This window comes from Eleginops maclovinus, chromosome 21 (assembly GCF_036324505.1).
Source record: "Eleginops maclovinus isolate JMC-PN-2008 ecotype Puerto Natales chromosome 21, JC_Emac_rtc_rv5, whole genome shotgun sequence".
Lineage (NCBI taxonomy): Eukaryota > Metazoa > Chordata > Actinopteri > Perciformes > Eleginopidae > Eleginops > Eleginops maclovinus.
In genome coordinates, this window is record NC_086369.1 from 6194345 (window position 1) to 6216560 (window position 22216).

General features: G+C 40.1%; 2 protein-coding genes across 2 annotated transcripts in view; both read left to right on the forward strand.

Moving 5' to 3' along the window:
• The first annotated feature begins 262 nt into the window (after nt 1-262).
• On the forward strand, nt 263-10376 carry pxdc1b (PX domain containing 1b). The gene is made up of 5 exons (XM_063912917.1): nt 263-931; nt 6839-6930; nt 7148-7265; nt 7352-7463; nt 7898-10376. The coding sequence occupies exons 1-5, from the start codon at nt 676-678 to the stop codon at nt 8019-8021; spliced, it is 702 nt and encodes a 233-aa protein (XP_063768987.1). The 5' UTR covers nt 263-675; the 3' UTR covers nt 8022-10376.
• A 763-nt stretch (nt 10377-11139) lies between these two features.
• Nucleotides 11140-22216, forward strand: part of LOC134883988 (protein disulfide-isomerase TMX3-like) — a 33577-nt gene continuing 22500 nt past the window's right edge. Inside the window, exons 1-9 of the mRNA XM_063912543.1 lie at nt 11140-11218; nt 11477-11534; nt 12000-12039; nt 16418-16541; nt 17819-17864; nt 19934-20014; nt 20403-20502; nt 20696-20773; nt 21084-21150. Coding sequence (XP_063768613.1) covers nt 11185-11218; nt 11477-11534; nt 12000-12039; nt 16418-16541; nt 17819-17864; nt 19934-20014; nt 20403-20502; nt 20696-20773; nt 21084-21150 — 628 coding nt within the window. The 5' untranslated portion in view covers nt 11140-11184. The remainder of the gene's footprint in view (nt 11219-11476; nt 11535-11999; nt 12040-16417; nt 16542-17818; nt 17865-19933; nt 20015-20402; nt 20503-20695; nt 20774-21083; nt 21151-22216) is intronic.

Here is a 22216-nt window from a genome sequence, read left to right on the forward strand (position 1 = left end):
CTGTGGTCTTTTCAAACATATCATTTCAACATTGCTGATTTGTGGAAAGACGTGGCAAATGGCATCACATCCAAAAAGACAAAACTGTGCTGTTAAAAGAAAAGAGCTAAATAAGCTATTTATCCTATACAGATTGACAGTGTTGTCTTTGCAGCCCTTTGCATTCTTTGCATAATAATACCCTGTTGTCAAGGAGGGAGGAAGGAAGGAGGGAGGAAGGAGAGGGGAGGAAACTGAAAGAAAAGCTTACCCAGACAGAGTGAAGGGACATGCTCTGGATTTAGGAAACTAACTGCAGACTGGAGGAGGGAGCTGCACTTTAAACTCTGAGAAATCTTCCTTGGACTTTTTTTTTGGGGTATCTTTTCGACCTATACCAAAAGTGTTGTGGGACCGATGGACAAATCAATATTGTGGGGGCGGTATCTATGACAAAAGTCTATTTTTTCAGATCATGCCACGTTTGCCTGTGATGGGCTGAGAAGATCATCCTCCCACTCCTGCGTAAACACACAACAGCTGTCAGTGCGCGCGGACCGAAAAGTTACCGAAGTTGTCTTTACTTCTTCTTTGCTGAATTTCTTTATTTGCAAATCTTCTGGTTGCATCGACTCCTTCTGCCCTCGGTGTGCTGTCCCCCGGCCCGCCCCAGCATGCTGGACTGACGTCTGTGGAATGGCATCGGCTGTGTTTGAAGGCACGTCGCTGGTCAACATGTTTGTCCGAGACTGTTGGGTCAACGGGATCCGCCGACTGATCATCAGCCAGCGGGGAGAGGAAGAGGAGTTCTACGAGATAAGGACAGAGTGGTCTGACAGGAACATTTTATACTTGCATCGGAGTTATTCCGATCTGGGGCGGCTGTTTAAGAGACTGGTGGAGTCCTTTCCTGAGGACAGAAGAGACCTCTCCAAGTCTCCGCTCATAGAAGGTTGGTCTGATGGGAATGGGACAGTTGACTGGGAATGGTGATATATAAACATATAAAACAGTAACATTGCATCAGAAATAATGTAACTACTAGTTCACTTTTTAATGGTTAAATTCGAATCAGGGGCGTATCCTTACATTGGGGGGCCAAATGCGCAGTAGAGGGCCCCCTCAATTGCTCACACTATTCAACAGCAAAGTTCAAATGAGAAGCAAGAATTGCCTATTTGACAGATGTGCTTTATTAAATACTTACATATAATGATTTTTTGTATTAATTAGTATAATTCATTATTTTTATTATTACTATCAGATCGATAGCTCATCACTGAAATCATTCTTTGTTACAAATGAACCTTCCTACTTGCCTGTGTCCTTAGGATATATTTGATGATTTCAATGATATGTTTAGGCCAGCAAAATAAAAGGAGGAAAACAATTTGTCAATATAATCAATAAGTGTTTGGAGCTAATCCAAAATGAAGCGCATCATAGTTTAGGCTTACATGCTTTTGCTTGGACAGGTTAATATTTAACAAAGTCCACTTTTGGGTGTCACATTAGGAGACTGATCACACGGCCCTGAGACCACAAGACAAACAAACTGAGAGCAATGATCTAATCCTTGTCAATATGCATGAGCTAAAAGGCTGCTTTCACTGATTTGTGGCTTAAACGTTGGAATCCTATGGGAGAATGCCAAAAGAACCAACACTGACTTCCATGTTAAGTTGCTCTCTGCATACATGACAACTATTTAGGAAGAATGAATGTTGCTGGGATGTTTCAGCAGCTATTATCTGACGCCTAGTAACCAACATCAGTGGTGCATTGATCAAAGATATTGCAGATCTCTTCTTATGTGTAACACACATCTCTGCTGTGGGAGTGAACCCAAACGAACACAGGGAGAACTTTGAGCTTTACAGAGGAATTACCAGGGCTACAATTCCCAGCTGTGAGTGAATGGTTCTTGTGGCAGTCCGGAAAGAGTTGACATTTTAGAGTTGCACTTTTTTTCCCCTTATGTGATAGAAACATTCAGTTTGTATTTGTCAAAATGCTTTTGGAATTCATTATTAAGTTAAGATGGCTGATTCATTTTTCAAACAACTTCAAAAGCTGTATTACTTTGAACATGGTAAAACATTCAGTATCATAGATAGATAGATAGATAGATAGATAGATAGAAGAATCGGAGGATGAAACCTCTTTATTAGTCATCATTAACCATCCATGAAAAATAAATTGATTGACAGGTGGAAAATTATTTATTTATAAAAAGGCGCTGTGACATCTCCTACAGCAATGCTTCAGGGCTTTTTAGAGGGCAGTCTTTTGCCTTATTTAGCCCAAACCTTTGGCCCTAAGGATCTGGATATCTGACACTATGGCACTGTGGCACTGCCAAAAGGTGTGGCAGAGCTCCAGACTGGTTCCTGTTCCTTGGCACTTCTCTTTTGTCTCTTCGCACTGATTGTCTACAAACATTTAGGAAACATCCCTTTAGTGGCGACTGGAACGCTCCGCTTCCTGCCTGTGCTTTGAAATAGCTTGTTGACAGCTATCTGCTCTCTTGCTGCCGGTGCAGTCTGCAGTGCATTTAGGGAAGAGACTTTTTAGACCTACTGACTCACTTTTTTAACTTCTTTTTTTTTTACTCTCTGTCACCCTTTCTTCCCTAATTACAGCTGATAGATAAATGGAGCTGTGACATCCGCACTGAAAGAGACATAAGTGTTCCTTCAAGCTGGCTTTACAATTTTATGGATGGATAGCAAGTCACAGGGATAATACCATTCCTCTAATGGCCTTTCCTTAATTCCTACCTCTGTTCAATATTTCATTTGCATCCCCTATAAATTGTCACTTGGTCTGAAAATAAGTGTAGCTCTGGCCTTTCTCAGTCCACTTTGCTCCAGTTTCTGGCTCTGCTCATGTTTTCATGTTTCTGTGCTGCGTCTAAGCAACAAGGCAGGCGTGCAGAGATCTCAGACTGATGTCATGACGAGAGAGAGGGAGAGAGGAGTGGACTTCCCATATTTGGTCCCTCTGGTCTGCAAAGGCCCCATAACACTTACCTTACATGTGACCCTGGAGTGAACACAGACAGGAAGTGATTGCTCACATTCCTTGTGAGACAGATTCCGTCGAAGAATCACGTTACTCTGTCCGAAATCACTTCCTTTTAGACTCGTTCACTAATCCCTACATAATAAATATTTAATAGTTGGCTCTTGGATGCTTAGTAGCGCTGATTTACATATCATTCAATCATGTTTTTTTGTACTATATACACAATATTTTCCTTCCTTGTTGACATAATCATTGAATTGTTAGAACTGACCATTTAATCTGTGTTATAGTATAACAACTTTGGAAATAAATATATCTGCTTTCTTGCTACTAAGGGTAAGATGAGAAAATAGATACCGCACTTACATTTGTTAAATAAAAATGAAGGCTAAACAAAGGCTGGAAAACAGGTGTCAGAACCAAGCCTGGCTCTGCCGGTACATAACAAAACATGTATGTCCTGCTTTACTGAAATGTGGATCAACGGTATCAATTTTCTTCTTTAACCCTTACCTTTAAATGTGTAATATTGGTTGACTAAAGTAAGGGAAGAAGCACTTTTTAATGTAAGGTTTTTGGACATAGTCGTTGCAGAATAGCATTGATTTTACTGTCAGTATATGGTCAGTACAATGTCCTTAAGTCAATATCGTGCACTAGGTAGCAATGCACACATTGAAACTCTGGTAGTTCCACACACCGAACAAAAGAAATGCATGCTACATAACCGGACCTCCTCATGCACATGGATGATTGAGGTTGGATGTCCTCTGCTTGTTCACTGAGCCTCTAGAAATAACACGTTGACGAAACAGCGGAGAGTTAGCGGTTGGATGATAAAACCTTCGGCTGCTGACTTGTGCTTATCAGATCCATGCAGAGGATAGCTGTGAATAGCTGGTGCTTACAACATCGGATGACTGCTTAGATAATGTGTTCGACAGTCAAGTTCCTGTTGTGCCTCTACATCTACTGTGTTATTTCAGCTAATAGGTGAAGTGGCTTATCAACATGGCATGCTGTCACAGAACTAGGCGGGCACATACACGAAAATGTCTCTATGTAGTTACTGTTATCAATATATTTTACGAACTTGTTGCACAAGGCACATGAAGACTGCTAATCTCCTAAACATAAGATAACTAAGAGTGAAGGCCATAACCAATAAGACTGGGGGCTGAATGAATATTCTCAGAAAGAAGGAAACTGTAGCCAGGAGAAAGCTCATGCAGGAAATAGACAATTTGACAGGAAATTGAAGGAAATACACTTAGGGACCTTAGCAGGAAAAAACAGAGCTGCATTCTCTGTTAGTTTCTTTGAACGCTAGCCTGTAATGAACATATCAAATGCTAAAGAAGAATTTGTTTTTTGTTTCCCTTGCCTGTTCCTGTTTGGTGCCTCAGTGGGAGGAAAGGCGCAGTAGGAGGGGTGTCACTGTCAGTTCAGTGGTGCGCTGCAATTTTGGTGTCAAGATTGACTGCATTTTAGGCCGCCCTCCTGCTTGTATACGCATACAGGTTTTGTGCCTTTTCGTACACTTTAGTTCATGGATGCAACACACGTTAACCTCTCCAAGATTACACAAACCATGAAACATTCCATCTAACTGCAAGGTTTTATCATGACTATAGTTTGGGTGTTAGGAAGGCAGAGTAACAAGTATTATCTTCTCAACATTTTCAAATATTTGAGCTGATTAAGATCATTTTTCTTGTTCTGATGGTAGCAGGTATGTGTTAATTTGCTGTTAACATCTCCATTCCTCAAGAACATTGACCATAGAGAGAGAAGAACAACGCCAAGTTGCAGCTACACACACCAGATCCACTGTGGTTATCACAATTTAATCTTGCTCAACCAACACCAAGCTGTGGCAAAAAAAAACGCTCATACTTCTCTTTTGCACGTGAAACAGTCACAGAATATCTTAGCACTCCACACACCCTGCTTGTCCATGAATTTCCTTTTTTTAAATTATATATATTTACAGTAGTATTTATGAATTCATATGTGGCTGTTGACTGCATTTTAGGGTCAAAATAAAGTAATATCTTCGGAACCATCTGCTAATATGTTCTTAGTCCAAGACAAGCTTCTTCTTTGGACATGTTCCTCTGGACATCCCTATCTATAAACAAGCATGTGAGTATGTTATGGAGGAGAAAACAGCTTTTTAGGGGAATGAGAGCACTTATGTGGATGGTAATCAGTCCCTAACTCTCCCTTCCCTGTTTCTATGTGCACCCCGGAGTGCTGTGAGCCTGCCCTTAATAATAAATAATGTGCACTTGATTGGAAACATTAGTACACTAAATGGCAGGACATAGACTTTCCAATCCGTTTATGGGGAACAGCTGACGTGACTGGGTGTGGTTTAAAATCCCTGCAGTCATGTTATCATCCAGGCTTCGTTTCCGTTTGAGATGTTAACTCCTTTTAATTATCTGTATCAACCCCCGAGAATCAACCATCGCACAAAATAGCATGCACTGTAAAAACATGAATTAAACAAATGTAATGTTTTCCTATAATTTCCAGGGAAATGTCTGGAAAGAAGGGATTTTAATTGTCATTTCGAATTTCTATACATATGATTTTCTCCTACCAATAAAATACTGTAGGTTGATGAAAGCAACGAATTATGTTTACCTTATTCGATAATGTCTCAGAAACTGTCAAAAGCATCAGTACAGAAATATCTATTTTTATTGTACTGAATTACTGTTATGGCTCAATCTTGACAAAACAACACCAGTATAAGCCTTTTACTGATTTCAGTTGTCACATTTACAGAGAAAAACTGACTAACAGGTTTAAAAGATAAAAGAACATGATCTGGAGGCGGTTTGAGGCTCAGGCTGGGTGGGAGTCTCACTTGGTTCCTAGTGATGGTTTAACTGCCCAATCACTCTTCACATCCCCCTGGGTATGATGTCATCACTGCTGGCCATTATAGATGGATGAGACTGTGACTGTGCACAGCCTTGCTTTAGGCTCTCGTACTCAGTTCCTCCATGTAACACTAACCGCTGTGTGACTACGCTCCTGTACCACTTACATCAGACGGAGACTCATCAGTGTGGCTGCAGTCTTCATCATTATTCTCCTCACCACATCCCTTTGTCAGCAAGGCAGTAAAGATGTTGCTTTGCTGACTGCCCGCTAAAATGGACGGCAGCCTTTCTTTAAGTGCTGATTTCACACTCCCCACTGCCTTTAAATTGCATTCCTAGTGTTATGTAGGCACTGTTATTACTTTCCTCTCTTATATGTCTGCTATTGTACAAATGTGTGCAATTAAACTAACAGTTTGACCGTGACGCGCACTGCTTCCTTATTGTAAAGACGATACAAAAGTCTATTTTTTCCCTCATTCCACTTTGGGTAATTATCAAGGGGCATTGTCACTCAAAAGGTTACTGTTTTAAACAGGCTAATGCCTTTTCACTCACATTTAGGGCAACCTTTTTCAAGACTATAGGATAGTATTAGACCAGTCTGGCTTTTTGTGTGGACAGATAACCGTCTGGTGGCAATAAAGGTCAGAGCAGCCGCCATTTTTTATCACACTGAAAAAGAATGCGGAACCGTGTGTTGTTTTTTTTACAGCAGACTTTATAGTTTAGAGTTGATTATATTTGTCAGGTAATTGTTTTAAGTTATTGTTCATGCTGCAGTGAGATACGTTCGGGGGTTGGAAAAAACACTAGACGTAAAAAATACCATACTTTTGAAACTGTATATAACACCAAATTCTAAAGGTTTTTAGTTTCAGTTTTTAGTTTTTAGTTTTTTTTAGATTTTAAATATTCATATTTATTCGTTTTAGGGCTGGTGAAAATCAAAGAGGCCATCGACATCGAGGAGAAATTGAATGAAGTGGAAAGATTACTGAAGAATGCCATCAACATGCCATGCAAGGTTGGTCTCTACTTTAACCTTGAGGTTTTGGGTGAATACTCAATTCTGATTGACTACAACATGTAAATCAATGGTATACACATTTTTTTCTTTGGCAAGTGACCATACCATAGGTGGGATACTGCACTTTGAGGTGTCCAGTATCAGGAATGAATCGATTGGATACGTTAATACGATTGGAACTGTATGCTAAAATGCTAATATCCTGGCTCCACAGTATGCCAGGTCAGAGGTGATGTTGACATTCTTTGAGCGATCGCCGCTGGACCAGGTGCTGAGGAACGACAAAGTCCACCGAATCCAACCATGCTTTCAGAGTCCAATCAAAATATCAGGTATTTATCTCGTATTTTTTCTACAAAAAGATGGAGCCACTGTTGACATGTCAGGATGTCTCAAACAACTCTCTGTGCCTTTTTAGAAATCATGCGGTCCAATGGATTCTGTCTGGCCAATACAGAAACCATTGTGTTTGACCACAGTCTCCCCGAAGAAAAAGAAAGACCCTCATCCACAGACTCAGTGGAACATACGTGAGTAATAAGACCCCTCCTTTTAATATTCGGTCTGTGTCTCACCCCAATCTTTATCATATTGGCTCCTCTCTAAGATTGGTTCCATTAATCTTGGCTCTTGAGTGTTTATTAAGTGTAACTCTAGGAGTCTTTGAATATGACCCAACCTAGGACCCTCCGCCCTCAACAGGAAGTGTGTCTGTGCACCTCTTCCTTCCCTGGGTGTGTGTAGGAAGAAAAAGAGGAACTTGTTCCTTTTGGTGCTTCATGCAAAACAATGCCTTACGTAACTCTTAAATATCTGAAATTCCTACTTAACTAGCAAATAAAATCTCTATGAGTGGATGTGGACAATAACACTCGGCAATAAATCAACACATTTGATTCCTTTTCATGAACTTACAGGTATTTCGTATCCTTGGAGTAATGCATCTTTTTATTTTGTTTGCCAGATATGAGGATGGAACAGAGTTTATGCCGATGGAATCAGACTTGTGCGATGAGGACACAGAAGCGTATGTCACCAACCTTTCCTACTACCATCTGGTTCCATTTGAGACAGACATCCTGGAATGAACTACCTGTTGATGGACATCTGACCATTGAAGAATATGTACTTTTAAATGGAACCTGAGCTATGCAACGCTGCACATAGCTGCTCCAGGTAAATGCTGCTTATCCTTTCCAACTGTAGACTTTCTCATAGCGGATTTTTGAGTTGGCAGAAAAAATATTGGAAGAAACAGCACCACTATGTCTTTGCCACTTTAAGCAACATCACCAGTGTGCCTCATTCAGAGCCGTAGTGAGTGTGTCAAGAAGCAACATGACAGAATTGACTTTATACAGCTTCAGGTGTTGTAACACAACCTGTGGCAGCAACAATGGAGGTCCTTTAGTCCCGAGGCAGATGCAAACAGCTGGAGAGGTTTAAAAATGTGCAGCTGGACCACTTCAAAAGGATTCCCAAAAATACATCATTGTATGTGGTTTGGAATGTGTGACTGAAACCTGAGCGGACATCGCCACACATAAACCAAATTTAGACAAATTTACAGTAATGGAAATTTCACTGTTACTTAGAAAATGTAGCTGAATCTACCAGCACTTTGATTTCTAGCTTTGTGTATGATCTATGTTTATGCCACCAGCATTTAGAGACTTTTTTTTGTTTGTTTGTTTGAATACCATTTTCAAATTAATGACATGATTTCTGTTCAGATGCTGTTATATGCAGTTCTTTGGAGAGTGCTTCGAGGTTCAAGTAATACTTGACTACAGTGATACAAACATTTGAAGTTTAACCACCAATTCAGATAAAATAATATAATTCATAGGTTCACATTTTGTCTACAGCCTTTCTGTTTTAGCATTAAAAAATGTGCTGGTAATTTAAGGAATATAAAAGAAGTATTAGTTGTCATATTTTGTTACAACTGCTGCCTTTTTGGATTTCTATGAGGATTATTTATGAAGGTTTGTCTGAATAATAAGTTAGATTTTTGTATGTGTTTGTAAAGTGTCTTGTAACGTTGCTGATTTTATGCTAATAAACAAATCATTTGATTTATCAGAGCGGTTGCCATTATTTGGACAACTGAATCATGTCACTGCTGGTGTTGCCATGTGATGAGTGATGAAATAGGGCAAAGAAAGCTTTGTTTCATAGGTCAATTGAGGTCATATGTGACCCGTTCTGTAAGATGACGTGTGTGGGTTCAGTCAGAAAGCTGACTGCAGTTTTTCTGAATGTGGGAGTCTACAGCTCAGTCTACAATGGAGGAACAAGTGCTTTCTTTATCTTAAGGACACAAACAACAACGCTGTACTAAGGCTTTGGATGGAAAACGTTGTGTGAAATGATCAAAAATCTTGTTTTTGTATGTTTTATGGGTTACTTTCAGTTCTTGTAACGACTAATACAACTGTGGAGCATTGTATTTGTGTTTAATGCAACTAAAAGTGTATATTTGTGTAGGGTTTGCTGTAAGGAAGTCAATTTATGTGAATTGTTTTGACAGTTTTGTCAGTGCAGAAGTCATTGTGGCTTAACAATGTGGGCTAACAGCTTGGGTCCTCCCTCTTACCCCTCTAAATACAAAAAGCATTCGACCCTCACAAACTTGCCTCACAGGGCTTCAACAGGATGGTCCTCCACATGAGTCTGTTTAGTAACACAGTCATGACCACCATTCACCCCATGAGAAAAGTACAGCTCTTTCTCACGGGGTGAAACAATTTCATGCTTCTTTTTGGTTCTCTCTTTTTGTTTCTCTCTTGTAGCTGTCTTCCCTTTTTTCCCAAGAGTGACATTTTTAGTTGGTGGATATTCTTTAGATTTAAAATGTTTACGTGGAAAAGTTCCAGCATACATAATGGTGTAGATTATACAATAGAAATAAACTGGAATGTCTGATATGGTTGTTACCAATTTTCTCTCTTTACAAGAACCGCATTATGTTTATTAAATGCTGTATGATTTCATCTTAAAGATAACATATTTATCAAGACATCTGTTAAACCCTTTGCAGTCTGGACTAATGCTTTCTAATTCTGCTGAAGTCTCTGTGATGTTATGACTAATGGTACTCAGCTGATTTAAGAAGCATATCAATATGGCCATCATGTCAACCAAAGGGGAACAGTGTAACATAAAATTACACAAGGATGTTTATTTATTTATTAAAATCCAGTACTCTCTGTGAAGCTAACCATTCTATGCCTTGTCATTTCTTTGTGATGTGTGATGTGAGATATTTTTGTGCGTATAACAGTACAATGAAGATATAATTAGAACCTTTGGAATAGGAAGATCATGTTGTAAAATTGTTAATAACTTTAAAGCAATTCATACAGTATTAAATAAAAAAACATTATTCTCAAAATGTGTCAAAATATGTTTTCAATAAAATAAAAGTTGTGATGTGATAATTTGCGCAAACAATCTTGATGATTTGTCGAAGTACTGTGTTTGTATAGTATTGTATTGTATATTTGTTTCAAGGCAGCTGTATTAGCATTTTGTTTCTTTTCTACATTTTTGAGGGAGTTATTTCACATAATATATCTGACAGTAACTTCACAGATTCATCTTTTATATACAAAACAAATGATCATCTTATGAAAGTTTATACACAATATGTCAATGGTTCTTGGAAAATATTAAATATATATATATTTTTATATTATAATGACAGGCTTTAAATTCCTAAACCTTGGGCCAGGTATTGTAAATCGAGGATATAGGAGTAATATTACATTAAAAGCACATATATTAGTGAAAACACTTCAATATAACTTTGAATGCAGTACTTTATGATACTTTGGCCGACAGGAAGTGAGGAAGTTGGCCTGTTGCCTGTATTAATTGTATTAGATCGCCACCTCGTGGGGAGTGTCCGCTATTACTGACAGTCTCATAACCGAATACAGTTAAATGCAGTTTAATTGCCTGATAAATATAACGTGAATTTAAAAAAGAAGCAACTATTAATAGACATTAACGTATTCTCATTTGGCTTTCATGTTTATTCCGGATTCAGACACCATCCAACAAAATACACGGAACCCGTTTTACGGTTTTTTTGTGTTTAACTTTTGAAACATTAGGCTGAACAGTAAATAAAATGCAGCCGTTGGGGCCTGAAGCTGTTGTGAGTCTGCGTAACCTCGCGCATGCGCAGTCTGGCTCAATTTAGCAGCTGTATTTCCTGCTTTGCTGCTGTTACCACTCGAAGCAATGGCAGAAGTGAAAGCTTCCCTAATTTGTGGCGGTACGTTCACTTTGTTATTCATTTTACTTCAACGCTAAATGAAACATGTTACCACTGCATCTGTTAATATAACATGTAAAGCTCCAGTTGTCGAAACGAAGGGGAAATTATGCTCAGTTAGCAGGGACGAGCTTTAGCTGGTGATGCTTCAGTCATGAGGTTTCAGGCTGGTGGGCTGGACAATAGAGACTGTAAAGCTGTTGCTACGTTAATATGACATGTTATTTGTGTGATTTAATGTATGTTTCTATGTTGCAGTTATCGCCGCGTTTCTGGCTTCAGCGGTGTTTGCATTTGTTGAAGATCTAGATGACACGTAAGTGATGCACTTCTCAATGCTATATGTCACCTTCCTGTTACTGTGACATGATAATGTGCACAGCCTCTCTAATAGAGGAGTATGTGCACTTTTGAGTTGATGTCCATATTTCAAGGGGCTTATCACTTACAAAGAGGGCTATTATATAATTACAACCTAAGAGGAGTGTTGCAGCACAATGCATGGGGGTAATCTTGATTTCATCTCAGGTTTCCAGTTGCATTGTGCTTTTAATTGGATGCTTGTGGATGTCTGTAGGGATTTAGTCTCTTGTGCATTTATGTTTATGAATGTATTTAAGGAGATGAAGGGTATTCTTCTGCAACTTTTAACAAATAATGACCCTCATATTCACATGTTTGAATATAAACTCTTCCTCTGTGACTCTCTTATTTGTATGTTTACAGTAAATGGCATGTAGTTCACTTTATTTAACGTTTACTGATTCTTCTTTTTGGACAGATTTAAAGACACCAGAGTGAGCGATGTCTGGCTGGTTGATGTGAGTCACACACACACACACACACACACACACACACACACACACACACACACACACACACACACACACACACACACCAAGTCTGGGTCTATTCAGCTATGCTTTACTTCATATCCAACACATCACTGCCGGGATCATCCCTTGCGGAAGTGGCAGTGGTCGGGGTAGGGTGTAGGCTGGGCGGGGGCCGGAGGGGATGTGCAGACTGTCCTCTGTATTTGTGATTAGAGAATGAGAAGTCATGCATGGCGGGCAAAGCCAGGAGGCTCGGAGGGCTTTATATCAGAGTTTGTGCCTGTTTCTATACAAGCAAATCAAGTTTGACCACTCAAAGCTGCGTTCACTCCTAGTTTGAGTTGCAGGAGTGTGTCCTTATGTCTTTTGAATACTATGTCAACTGGTTACTGTTTCTCATACACACACTGTGTTCAGAACTATGGAATATATCAAACTCATATGATTTTTTGGGGGGGAATGAAGTCATTCCATTGAACTGATCTAATTGTATGGAATATACTGTATGTCCTGAATTACTGCCATTTACTTACTGTCTATATATTTTGAAAAAGCTCCACTGTATCGTTTCAAGTGAGTAACTCAAAAAAAACAACATCATTTTTATGAGCAGACTCCGGAGATCAGAAGAAGTTCTAAATAAACCGACTTTACACTACTAGGAGGTGGTGGAGACCAAAAACTGAGCTGAACATGGTGTAGAGATTTGGACTTGTATTTGCCAGGAGGAAAGAAACATGACTCTAAATGAATAAAATGTTGCTCCATTATTTCCAGATATGTAAAATAAGTAACTGTTTGTTTACAAGTTTGCCCTTTAAAAATAAAAGCATATGATAAGTAAATTATGTAACCAACTTATCATCAATAAATTCTTTGTTGCAGGTCTAAGATGTGCCGTAGAAAGCCCTTAGTTTGATCTCTATTAGCAGATGCATTATTTGAGTTTCCAGTGTTGTAATCCATCCTTGAGGTCAAACTCAATATCTATTTTTTAAAAGTACAATACGAGCAACAACACAGCACTAAGGAAGCTCTTAAATCACTGCAAGGTCATATTAGGCAAAACAAAGTAAGGACAATGTGTTATTAATTGGGAGTGAGTTTGTTCAGAAAGACCTTGGCTGGCCGAGCGCAGCACAATAATGCACACAAATATGTATGTGAATAGAATACAGAGCTGGTTATTGACTGCATAGACGATGTTATAGTTTGCATGATATAACATGATGACATTATTTTTAAGTTTGCTTCCTTCTGGTTGTTTTCAGTTCTATGCGCCATGGTGCGGCTACTGTAAAAAGCTGGAGCCGGTGTGGTATGATGTGGGAGCAGAGTGAGAGTCTCGGTCGCCGTCGCGTGGGAAAGATGCAGCTACGCTTACTATGTGCGAGTAGACGAAAAGCACTTCAAGTCTTCCTGGAAGCTGTTATTCCCCGTGATATTCTTCAGTGCGAGACCGAGGTAGATCAAAAATTGACAGTTTCGACACATGTGATTGCTTGAATGCAAAACTCTCGGACTCAGTCTAGTTTTTTTAGGCAACTTAAACATGCTTGAAGCATTTATTTAGGATCAATTACCAGGTGAGTCTCAAATTATGTCCTTTGAAGTTCTGTGGCTCATATAATTCAATTCACTTATCTCTGACCTACAGAGTACTACATACTGACAACAGCATACATACCATGACACAGACATGGACTCCATAGCAGTCCACTGTCCATATTTCAAGTCGTGTCGGGACTTGCAATCGCGACCCACAATTCCATCCAAGACCCTATAGACTGAGTCATGCTTCCTCCCCCACCTCCACTGTACAAGAAAACAATAGTATTGTCCAATGTCCTTTTACTTTTTTTTCACAATGACCTACGTATCATTAAATCTACTACCGATAAGCTGCATGCTTAAACTCAACCTTGAAACCGGACTAACTATAAGTTGTGACAAACTTCGATATCCAGGCTCTGAAAAAGAATAGTTCGCTTTGGATATGTAGAGTTGTAGCAGTCATTAATTCAACACATTGTCCTAACTCGTTGCTAGTTGAAGCCTTGACTCAGAATGTTCTTCGCTACGGAGAGTGTATCAATAGACTCCCTGTATTGCAGCAAATAGGGCGTATCACAAGATCAAGTTTCCATCGGCTTCCTGATCAACCCTCGCTGAATGTTAATAGAAAAGTAATGTTCACTCCCTGTCAGAAGATGAAAACAGGATACTTCAAGACTTTTCGATTAGTGAAGATGGTTCTCCAACAATAATATATTTTCATGAGTCATTGTTATCTTCTTTTTGCAGGAATGGCGTCAGATTCGGTGTTCAGGTTACCCACGATAAACACGTAAGGACACTTATTAATCAACTTAAAGCATGTGGACATTTACATGCTTCGAGCCCACGTTTTCTGTAGTCATATAAAATAACATACGCAAGCTACTTTGCCTTCTTGTTCAATTTTTAGCTCGCTTGAAAAGCTGAATAATCCATATGGTTAAAGTATGAATTTGCACAACCTTGCAGCTCCTGGACCAGATGATTTATCAAAACAAAATGCAGATTCCTCCATTCTAGTGTGCCTTATGTTTGTATCTGCATAGAGGCATTGACATTGGTGCTATTTGAGTGAAATTGCTGTTGTATTCTATTTATAAGTGGACTTAAGCTTGTATTGTGTTTTCATCAGGATCGTTTACCATCGCATTGTTGTCTTTTCTTTCCCTGGATTTGCCTTTGAGATGCGTTAGATGCTAATCAGGGGAACAAGTTGTTTATTGTTGCACCATTCTTGGCATTACCTATGGCAGACTCTGTCCACACTTCTAGGCTGCATGCACAGATCCCGCTTCTTGAATGCGTGATTAACATTCCGGGCGTAAATTTTAAACACTTTTGCAGTTACTTAACTTCTTCAAGTGCTTCAAACCATGTTATGTTTGATTTATTAATTAAGAATCAGGAGTGCTGGACACTATTCCACTTTGAAACCCTGCCAACGATTCTTTGTACCCCTACACTTTTCTTCCTGAACGTAATTTTCTCAAATTTCCAGTGAAGATTTGTAGACGCTCGGCTTTCCACTTCAGAACTTGTGTTGAGAATGATCATCCCACAAAAGAATTTCCTCCTTCTTGACCGGTCATCTGATCGTCACTGTGAATCCATATTTAACATATTCCTCATTGTATTTTCTTTTTCGTCTTTTTTGCGAAGTTGACGCTTTGGAAGCCTGTCCTTGCCCTATCGTGGCGGCCTGTCCCTCTGTCGTGGCAGCCTGACCCTCTGTCATGGCAGCCTGTCCCTCTGGCACTTTCCTCACTACAAAACGATCCATTGGTGCTAGATATATAGCTAGACTAGTACATATGTAACAAATGTTTGCTGTTCTACAACCTATCTTAAAATACTCTCGTCGGCTATGCTTATAAATGTGTGTCAACTTTGCTCGCAAGACTGTACGTAATGAATAATAAGTGAGGTTAGCGACGCAACTCATTACCATTAGCGAATCACAGGCTACCATAGACTGGATAGGCGCAAGGCTACATTCTGTCAGCTTGAATTTCCTTTATATTATTTTAAACATATTTTTCACGATATGTAACGGTATTCTGGAAATGTGTTGAAATATCAAAGCGAATTTATATTTAAAAAAAACAATGGTGAACTGATCAACATAGGCTCTTGTCACGGACCACATGCAATGCCGCCGCGGACCACCAGGGGTCCGCGGACCACCGGTTGAAAACCCCTGTACTAGGAGACCAAAAACTGAGCTGAACATGGTGTAGAGATTTGGACTTGTATTTGCCAGGAGAAAAGAAACATGACTCTAAATGAATAAAATGTTGCTCCATTATTTCCAGATATGTAAAATAAGTAACTGTTTGTTTACAAGTTTGCCCTTTAAAATTAAAAGCATATGATAAGTAAATTATGTAACCAACTTATCACCAATAAATTCTTTGTTGCAGGTCTAAGATGTGCCGTAGAAAGCCCTTAGTTTGATCTCTATTAGCAGATGCATTATTTGAGTTTCCAGTGTTGTAATCCATCCTTGAGGTCAAACTCAATATCTATTTTTTAAAAGTACAATACGAGCAACAACACAGCACTAAGGAAGCTCTTAAATCACTGCAAGGTCATATTAGGCAAAACAAAGTAAGGACAATGTGTTATTAATTGGGAGTGAGTTTGTTCAGAAAGACCTTGGCTGGCCGAGCGCAGCACAATAATGCACACAAATATGTATGTGAATAGAATACAGAGCTGGTTATTGACTGCATAGACGATGTTATAGTTTGCGTGATATAACATGATGACATTATTTTTAAGTTTGCTTCCTTCTGGTTGTTTTCAGTTCTATGCGCCATGGTGCGGCTACTGTAAAAAGCTGGAGCCGGTGTGGTATGATGTGGGAGCAGAGCTGAAGAGCTCCGGATCGCCGGTCCGCGTGGGAAAGATGGATGCTACGGCTTACTCTGGTGAGTAGACGATAAAGCACTTCAAGGTCTTCCCTGGGAGACTGTTATTCCCCAGGTGAATATTTCATGTGCTGGAGACCGAGGTAGATCAAACTAATTGACTGTGTTGTTCGACAACATGATGATGCCTTGAATGCAAACTCTCGGATCAGGTCAGGTCTTATTTTAAGGCAACATAAACAAGCTTAAAGATTTTATTTAGGAGTCACATTACCATGATATCTCAATATTATTGTCCTTTAAGTACTTTTGGCTCTATAATAATTCAGTTCACTATAAATGCTGAACACTACATATACTACATACTGACAAACAGCATAACATACCATACACTACCGATACACAGAAACAGACAGCTTGCTCACCCTCTAGATAGATAGAAGATAGAATCGGAGGATGAAACCCTCTTTATTGTCACATACATTCACACAGCAGAGCACACACAGTGAAATTGGTCCTCTGCATTTAACCCATCCTAGTACTAGGATGCAGTGGGCAGCTATTGTGCAGCGCCCGGGGAGCAATGGGGAGGGGGGATTGGAGGTGTCCGGTGCCTTGCTCAAGGGCACCACAGCAGGGCCTGGGAGGTGAACTGGGACCTCTCCAAGTAGCAGTCCACTTTCCATATTTCAAGTCTGTTCGGGGACTTGAACCGGCGACCCTACGATTCCCAGTCCAAGCCCCTACTGACTGAGCCACTGCTCTCCCTCCCCCACCTCCAGCTGTACAAGAAAAACAATATGTATGTCAATGTCCTTTTTTTTTGTTTGTCAATGACCTAACGGTATCATTAAATACCTACTAAACACAGGATAAGACTACATATGCCTTAAAACTAACATTTGAAACCGGACTAAACTAAATGAAAAGTTGTGAAAACCTTTCGGTATAATCCATGGGGCTTTAAAAAGAATAGTTCGGCTTCTTTGGGAATTATGCTTATGAGATTGTAGCAGAGTTGCATTAATTCAACTCACATTTGTGTCCTATCCGTTAGCTTAGTTTAGTTTGACTCCAACATTTCTGTCGCTACGTGAGAGTGCTATCAATTGACTCCTCTTGTTATTGGCAGGCAAATAGGCGTAAATCCCAAAGATTCTAATTTTCCATCGGCTTCCTGATCTAACTCCCTCGCTGAATGTTAATTAGAAAAGTAATTTCAACCCTGTGAGAAGATGAAAACAGGATCACTTCAAGACCTTTTCGAAGGGAAAGATGGTTCTCCATACAATAATATATTTTCATTTGAGATGCTTTGTTTATCTTCTTTTTTGCAGGAATGGCGTCAGAGTTCGGTGTTCGAGGTTACCCCACGATAAAACTGTAAGTGACTATTTAATTAATTCAACTTTAAAAGCAATAGTGGACTATTTACATTGATTCGAAGCCACGTTTTCTGTAGTCATATATAAAATAACATACAGCCAAGCTTACTTTTGCCTTCTTTTGGTTCAATTTTCTTAGCCTCAGCTTTGAATAGGCCTGAATAAATCCATATGAGATTAAAGAGCTTATTGAATTTTGCACAGACCTGCAGGCTCTGGACACAGTATGATTATAAGTCTAAAACAAAATGCAGATTACTCTATTTCTGTGAAGCCTTTAGTGTTTGTTAATCCTGTGTCATAGAGGCATTGATCTATGGGTGCTTTTTGAGGGTGTAATTTGCTGTTGTATTATACTATATTATACAAGTGGCTTAAGTTTGTATTGTGTTATTATCAGGATCGTTTTACCCGCTTGTTGTCTTTTTTTCCCTTGAGGTTTGGCCTTTTGAGATGCCGTTAGATGTCTAATTCAGGCGGGAACAAGGTGTTGTTGCCGCTTCCTTAAGGCATTACTAAGTGGCAGACTCTGTCCACACCTTTCAGCTCAATTGCATCAGATCCCGCTCTCTTGAATGCGTTGATTAAACATTTCTCGGGCGATAAATTGTTTAAAATCAACTTTTGCAATATACATTTTTATCTTAACTTCTTCAAGTCTTTCTAAAACCACTAAGATGTATGTTGTGATTTATTAATTAAGAAATCAGGAGTGCTGGACACTAATTCCACTTTGAACCCTGCCAACTGATTTTCCTTTGTATCCCCTTACACTTTTTTCCTGAAACGTAATTTTTCAAATTTTCAAATGAATGAATTTTGGTAGACGCCGGCTGTTCCACTTCAGAACTTGTGTTGAGAAATGATCATCCCACATAAAAGAATTTCCTCCGTGTCTTTGAAACCGAGTCATCTATCTGCACGCTGCCATAATAGGCTCATAATCAAGCTCATTTGGGAAACTGCCACAGGATCACGGCAGGGTTCATAACATTAAACCAAGTGATGAAACACCCGTTGACGAACATGAGGTACCTCCCTCGGTGACTTGATTTAGACTTCTGTCCCCCCTCACCCCCTGAGTTCATTAAGCCCTGTGGGCTGACGCAACCTTAGCAATCCTTAATGCATTCTGCTTTTTGTAGGAGCTCCACTCCCGCAGTTTCTCTGGATAGAACTCAATTAGGGACAGTCATTTGTTGTTGTTTTTCAGGGGAGGTGAGAGGCTTTGGATTAGTTTGACCTCTTGTGATGAATAAGCTGTTCTTTATAGATTTGCAGTTTCGTTAGAACACCTTGTAAGAGACAGGTTGGCATTGCAGTGCTTGGCTTTAATTGAGCCAAAGACAGGTGCTGCCTTTTAATGGGCTGAAGTAGCGCTGCCAATAGCGATTGTTTTTTAAGCTTTAGATAATTTTTTGTTCTGTTTATGAATTGCTTAGTCTATGACTTGTAAAGAAACAGGGGGAAATGCCACAAACAAGGTTTAGGTTCCCAGGTGTCCAACACCTAAAGATATTGTGTTTCCAGCGACGCACTCAGTGGCCACCTCATTAGCTCCTCGTTCGTTAGGAGTCAATCCAGCAGAAAGCACCTTTGGGATGTGATGGACAGGGAGACTTGCCGCATGAATATGCAGCCAGCCAATCAGCAGTTTGCAGCTCCTTTTTTGGGTGTGTTTAAATGTGGTTCTGGGTGCAAAGAGGAGAACAGCTTTAGAAAGGTGTACCAATAAAGTTGCCTTGAGTGTGTAAAGCAGAGACAATCTTGAACTAGCTAATATTTGCCATGGTTGCTTGATTTAGATAACACCTTTATTTCATCAAACATCAAAATAGTTGCTGCAAAATGTTCCGTCCATTCACTAATGACTTAATGTAGTTTGGGCTTTGCCTCTTTTGCAACATTCTATCTCTTATGCACACAAATTAAATTTCATACAAATGATTTTCCAATTAATTTCTATCAGTGGCTTCACCCAGCAGCAATTTGACAGCCCAAAATAATGATGTTGTTTTTTATTTAAATGCTCAGCCTTTCTTTCACTCTTTTTGTTTCTGTCCCAAGGTTAAAGGGGGATCTCGCCTATAATTACAAGGGGCCAAGGACAAAAGACGATATTGTAGAGTTTGCCAACAGAGTGGCAGGGTAAGCCTTTCCATTTTCACATTCAAAATACAAAGTAAAACTGTCTTTTATTTCCCAGCTGCACTAATAAGAACCAAGCTTATCAACGAAAGGCCATATTTCTTTCATAGCTCAATGGGTTTCCCGCTCTGAAGCTCCAGTTTGTGCAAACTGTGACAACTGTGCCTGACAGATTTCCCCCTTCCTTGAGGGAAATCGAGCTAGATCCGTGACAGAGGGGTTGATCAAAAGCTTGGCTCTGACTTCAGGGCTGCATGTTGCTAGATATCCACTGGGTGGTGCCACCAGCACAGAGATCAAGAACACAGGAGTTTTAGCATGAGTTAACGCATCAGTGGGCCATTTTCATCCTGAACTAATCTGCGTGGGTTCTTATTTCCCTCTGCAGCCCGGCCGTCAGGGCACTTCCCAGCAAGCAGATGTTCGAGCACATGATGAAACGACATGATGTGCTCTTTGTGTATGTCGGTGGAGACTCTCCCCTCAAAGTAAGCGCCAGTTACATCCAAGCACTCTTCAGAGCTACAATGCTAAAACTGTGTATTGATTGAACAAAAGAAGCTGTTGTAACACAGAATAGGGTTTGTGTTTTACCTTGTAGGGACACAGCATGTACAACGTTTACACACTCATTTATCCAAAGCTTTGTGTACTTGCTGTAAGCCATGTTTGCTGTTGCAGGAGAAGTACAACGACGTTGCCTCCGAGCTCATTGTCTACACTTATTTCTTCTCGGCTTCAGAGGAAGTGTTCCCGGAGGTAATGCTTTGTTAAATTACAAAAGAATTCTGAAATGACTTCCTGAGAGTATTATACTTTTTTCATCATGTGTTACTGAAACTCTTGAGTCATGGCTAATTTAGAGATTAAAGTACATCATTCATTCTTTTACTCATCCTCCCACAACTGCATTTGGGTACCAGCCTTGCTGTCTCTGCAATACGCAAAGCAGTTCACAGTTTGCTTTTAAAAGGGTCTTGTTCCACATTTTGCATGTGCACATACATTCCTAGGGTAAGAATGATTCATGGGACTTGGTTTTGACTTGAATATCTGTTTACCTTTCCAGTCAGTCACTTTGCCAGAGCTTCCTGCGGTTGTAGTATTCAAGGATGGAGCCTACTTTACCTACGATGGTGAGTATTTTGTTACCTTGTCTTCATCCACTGTTGTACTCCAGCTGTTTTGTTTTAATTAGAAAAAAAGAAAATGTTGAAAGAGCCAGTGGGGTGTTCTGTGTGTCCTGCTCCTTGTCTTTTTCCCTTCTGCGATGCTTGTTTTCTCTAGCTGTGTTCCTTTAGTTTTCCAGACTCCGCCGCTGGTCTTTCATCTTCCTGACCACATTGAGTTATGGTGTGCCTGGCCCATCATAAAGCACCCAGGGCACTGCCCACTATTGTGTGTGCGGTGAGGCCAGTCGTGTAGTTGTGGTTTGACTTTGGGCGGACATGAATAGCACGCCAGGGTGGATGGGCGTGAGACACCGCAGTTAAGGCCAAAGAAATCAGTTGGTACTTTATATCCAGTCGTTTAAAGCCAGAGACTGAATCCCTGAAGCAGCCATCAAGTCTTTACAAGAACCATTTGCGACAAGAGGTTTAAAGGAAAGGCTTTTTTCTGTTTCACCAATTTCTCAGCGCAACAACGTGACTTCACCACATTCCTCCATGATGTCTTGTATTTTGCTGCTTCTGTTGGCCCTGGCTGGGAGGCGGAAACAGAAGTGAATAGCATCAAGACACAATGACAGCACAAACGGGCCCCAGTAGTGACTGTTGGGGAGATTCGGTGCGCGGTGCAGGGCCCGCAGAACAAAATTCAACTCCTCGTCTGTCTGCGAGTTCACTTCCGTCTGCTCCACTTGACCGTTACGGAAGGGCGGCTTCCGGCCCCAGAATCGCAGCAGTAGAGGCTCGCCACAGTAGACGTTGATGACAAAAACTCCACTCTCCGCAGAGTCCTCCAGGACCTTGATACGGAGGATGTGGCGATTGTCTAGCATTGCCATGGCGATGGCATATTAAGCTCGTCAAGCACTGAGAAGGCCAGCAGCATGGCAGGATGACATGGTCATGTCCTTACTCACATGGCAGATTTCTACTTCCCCTTGAAGGAAAAAGGCTCTAGTTATTATTGTAGGTGAAAATGAATGGAAAATAATGAGGTACAGCTCATGAAGCACTTACCTACAATGACAGCAGC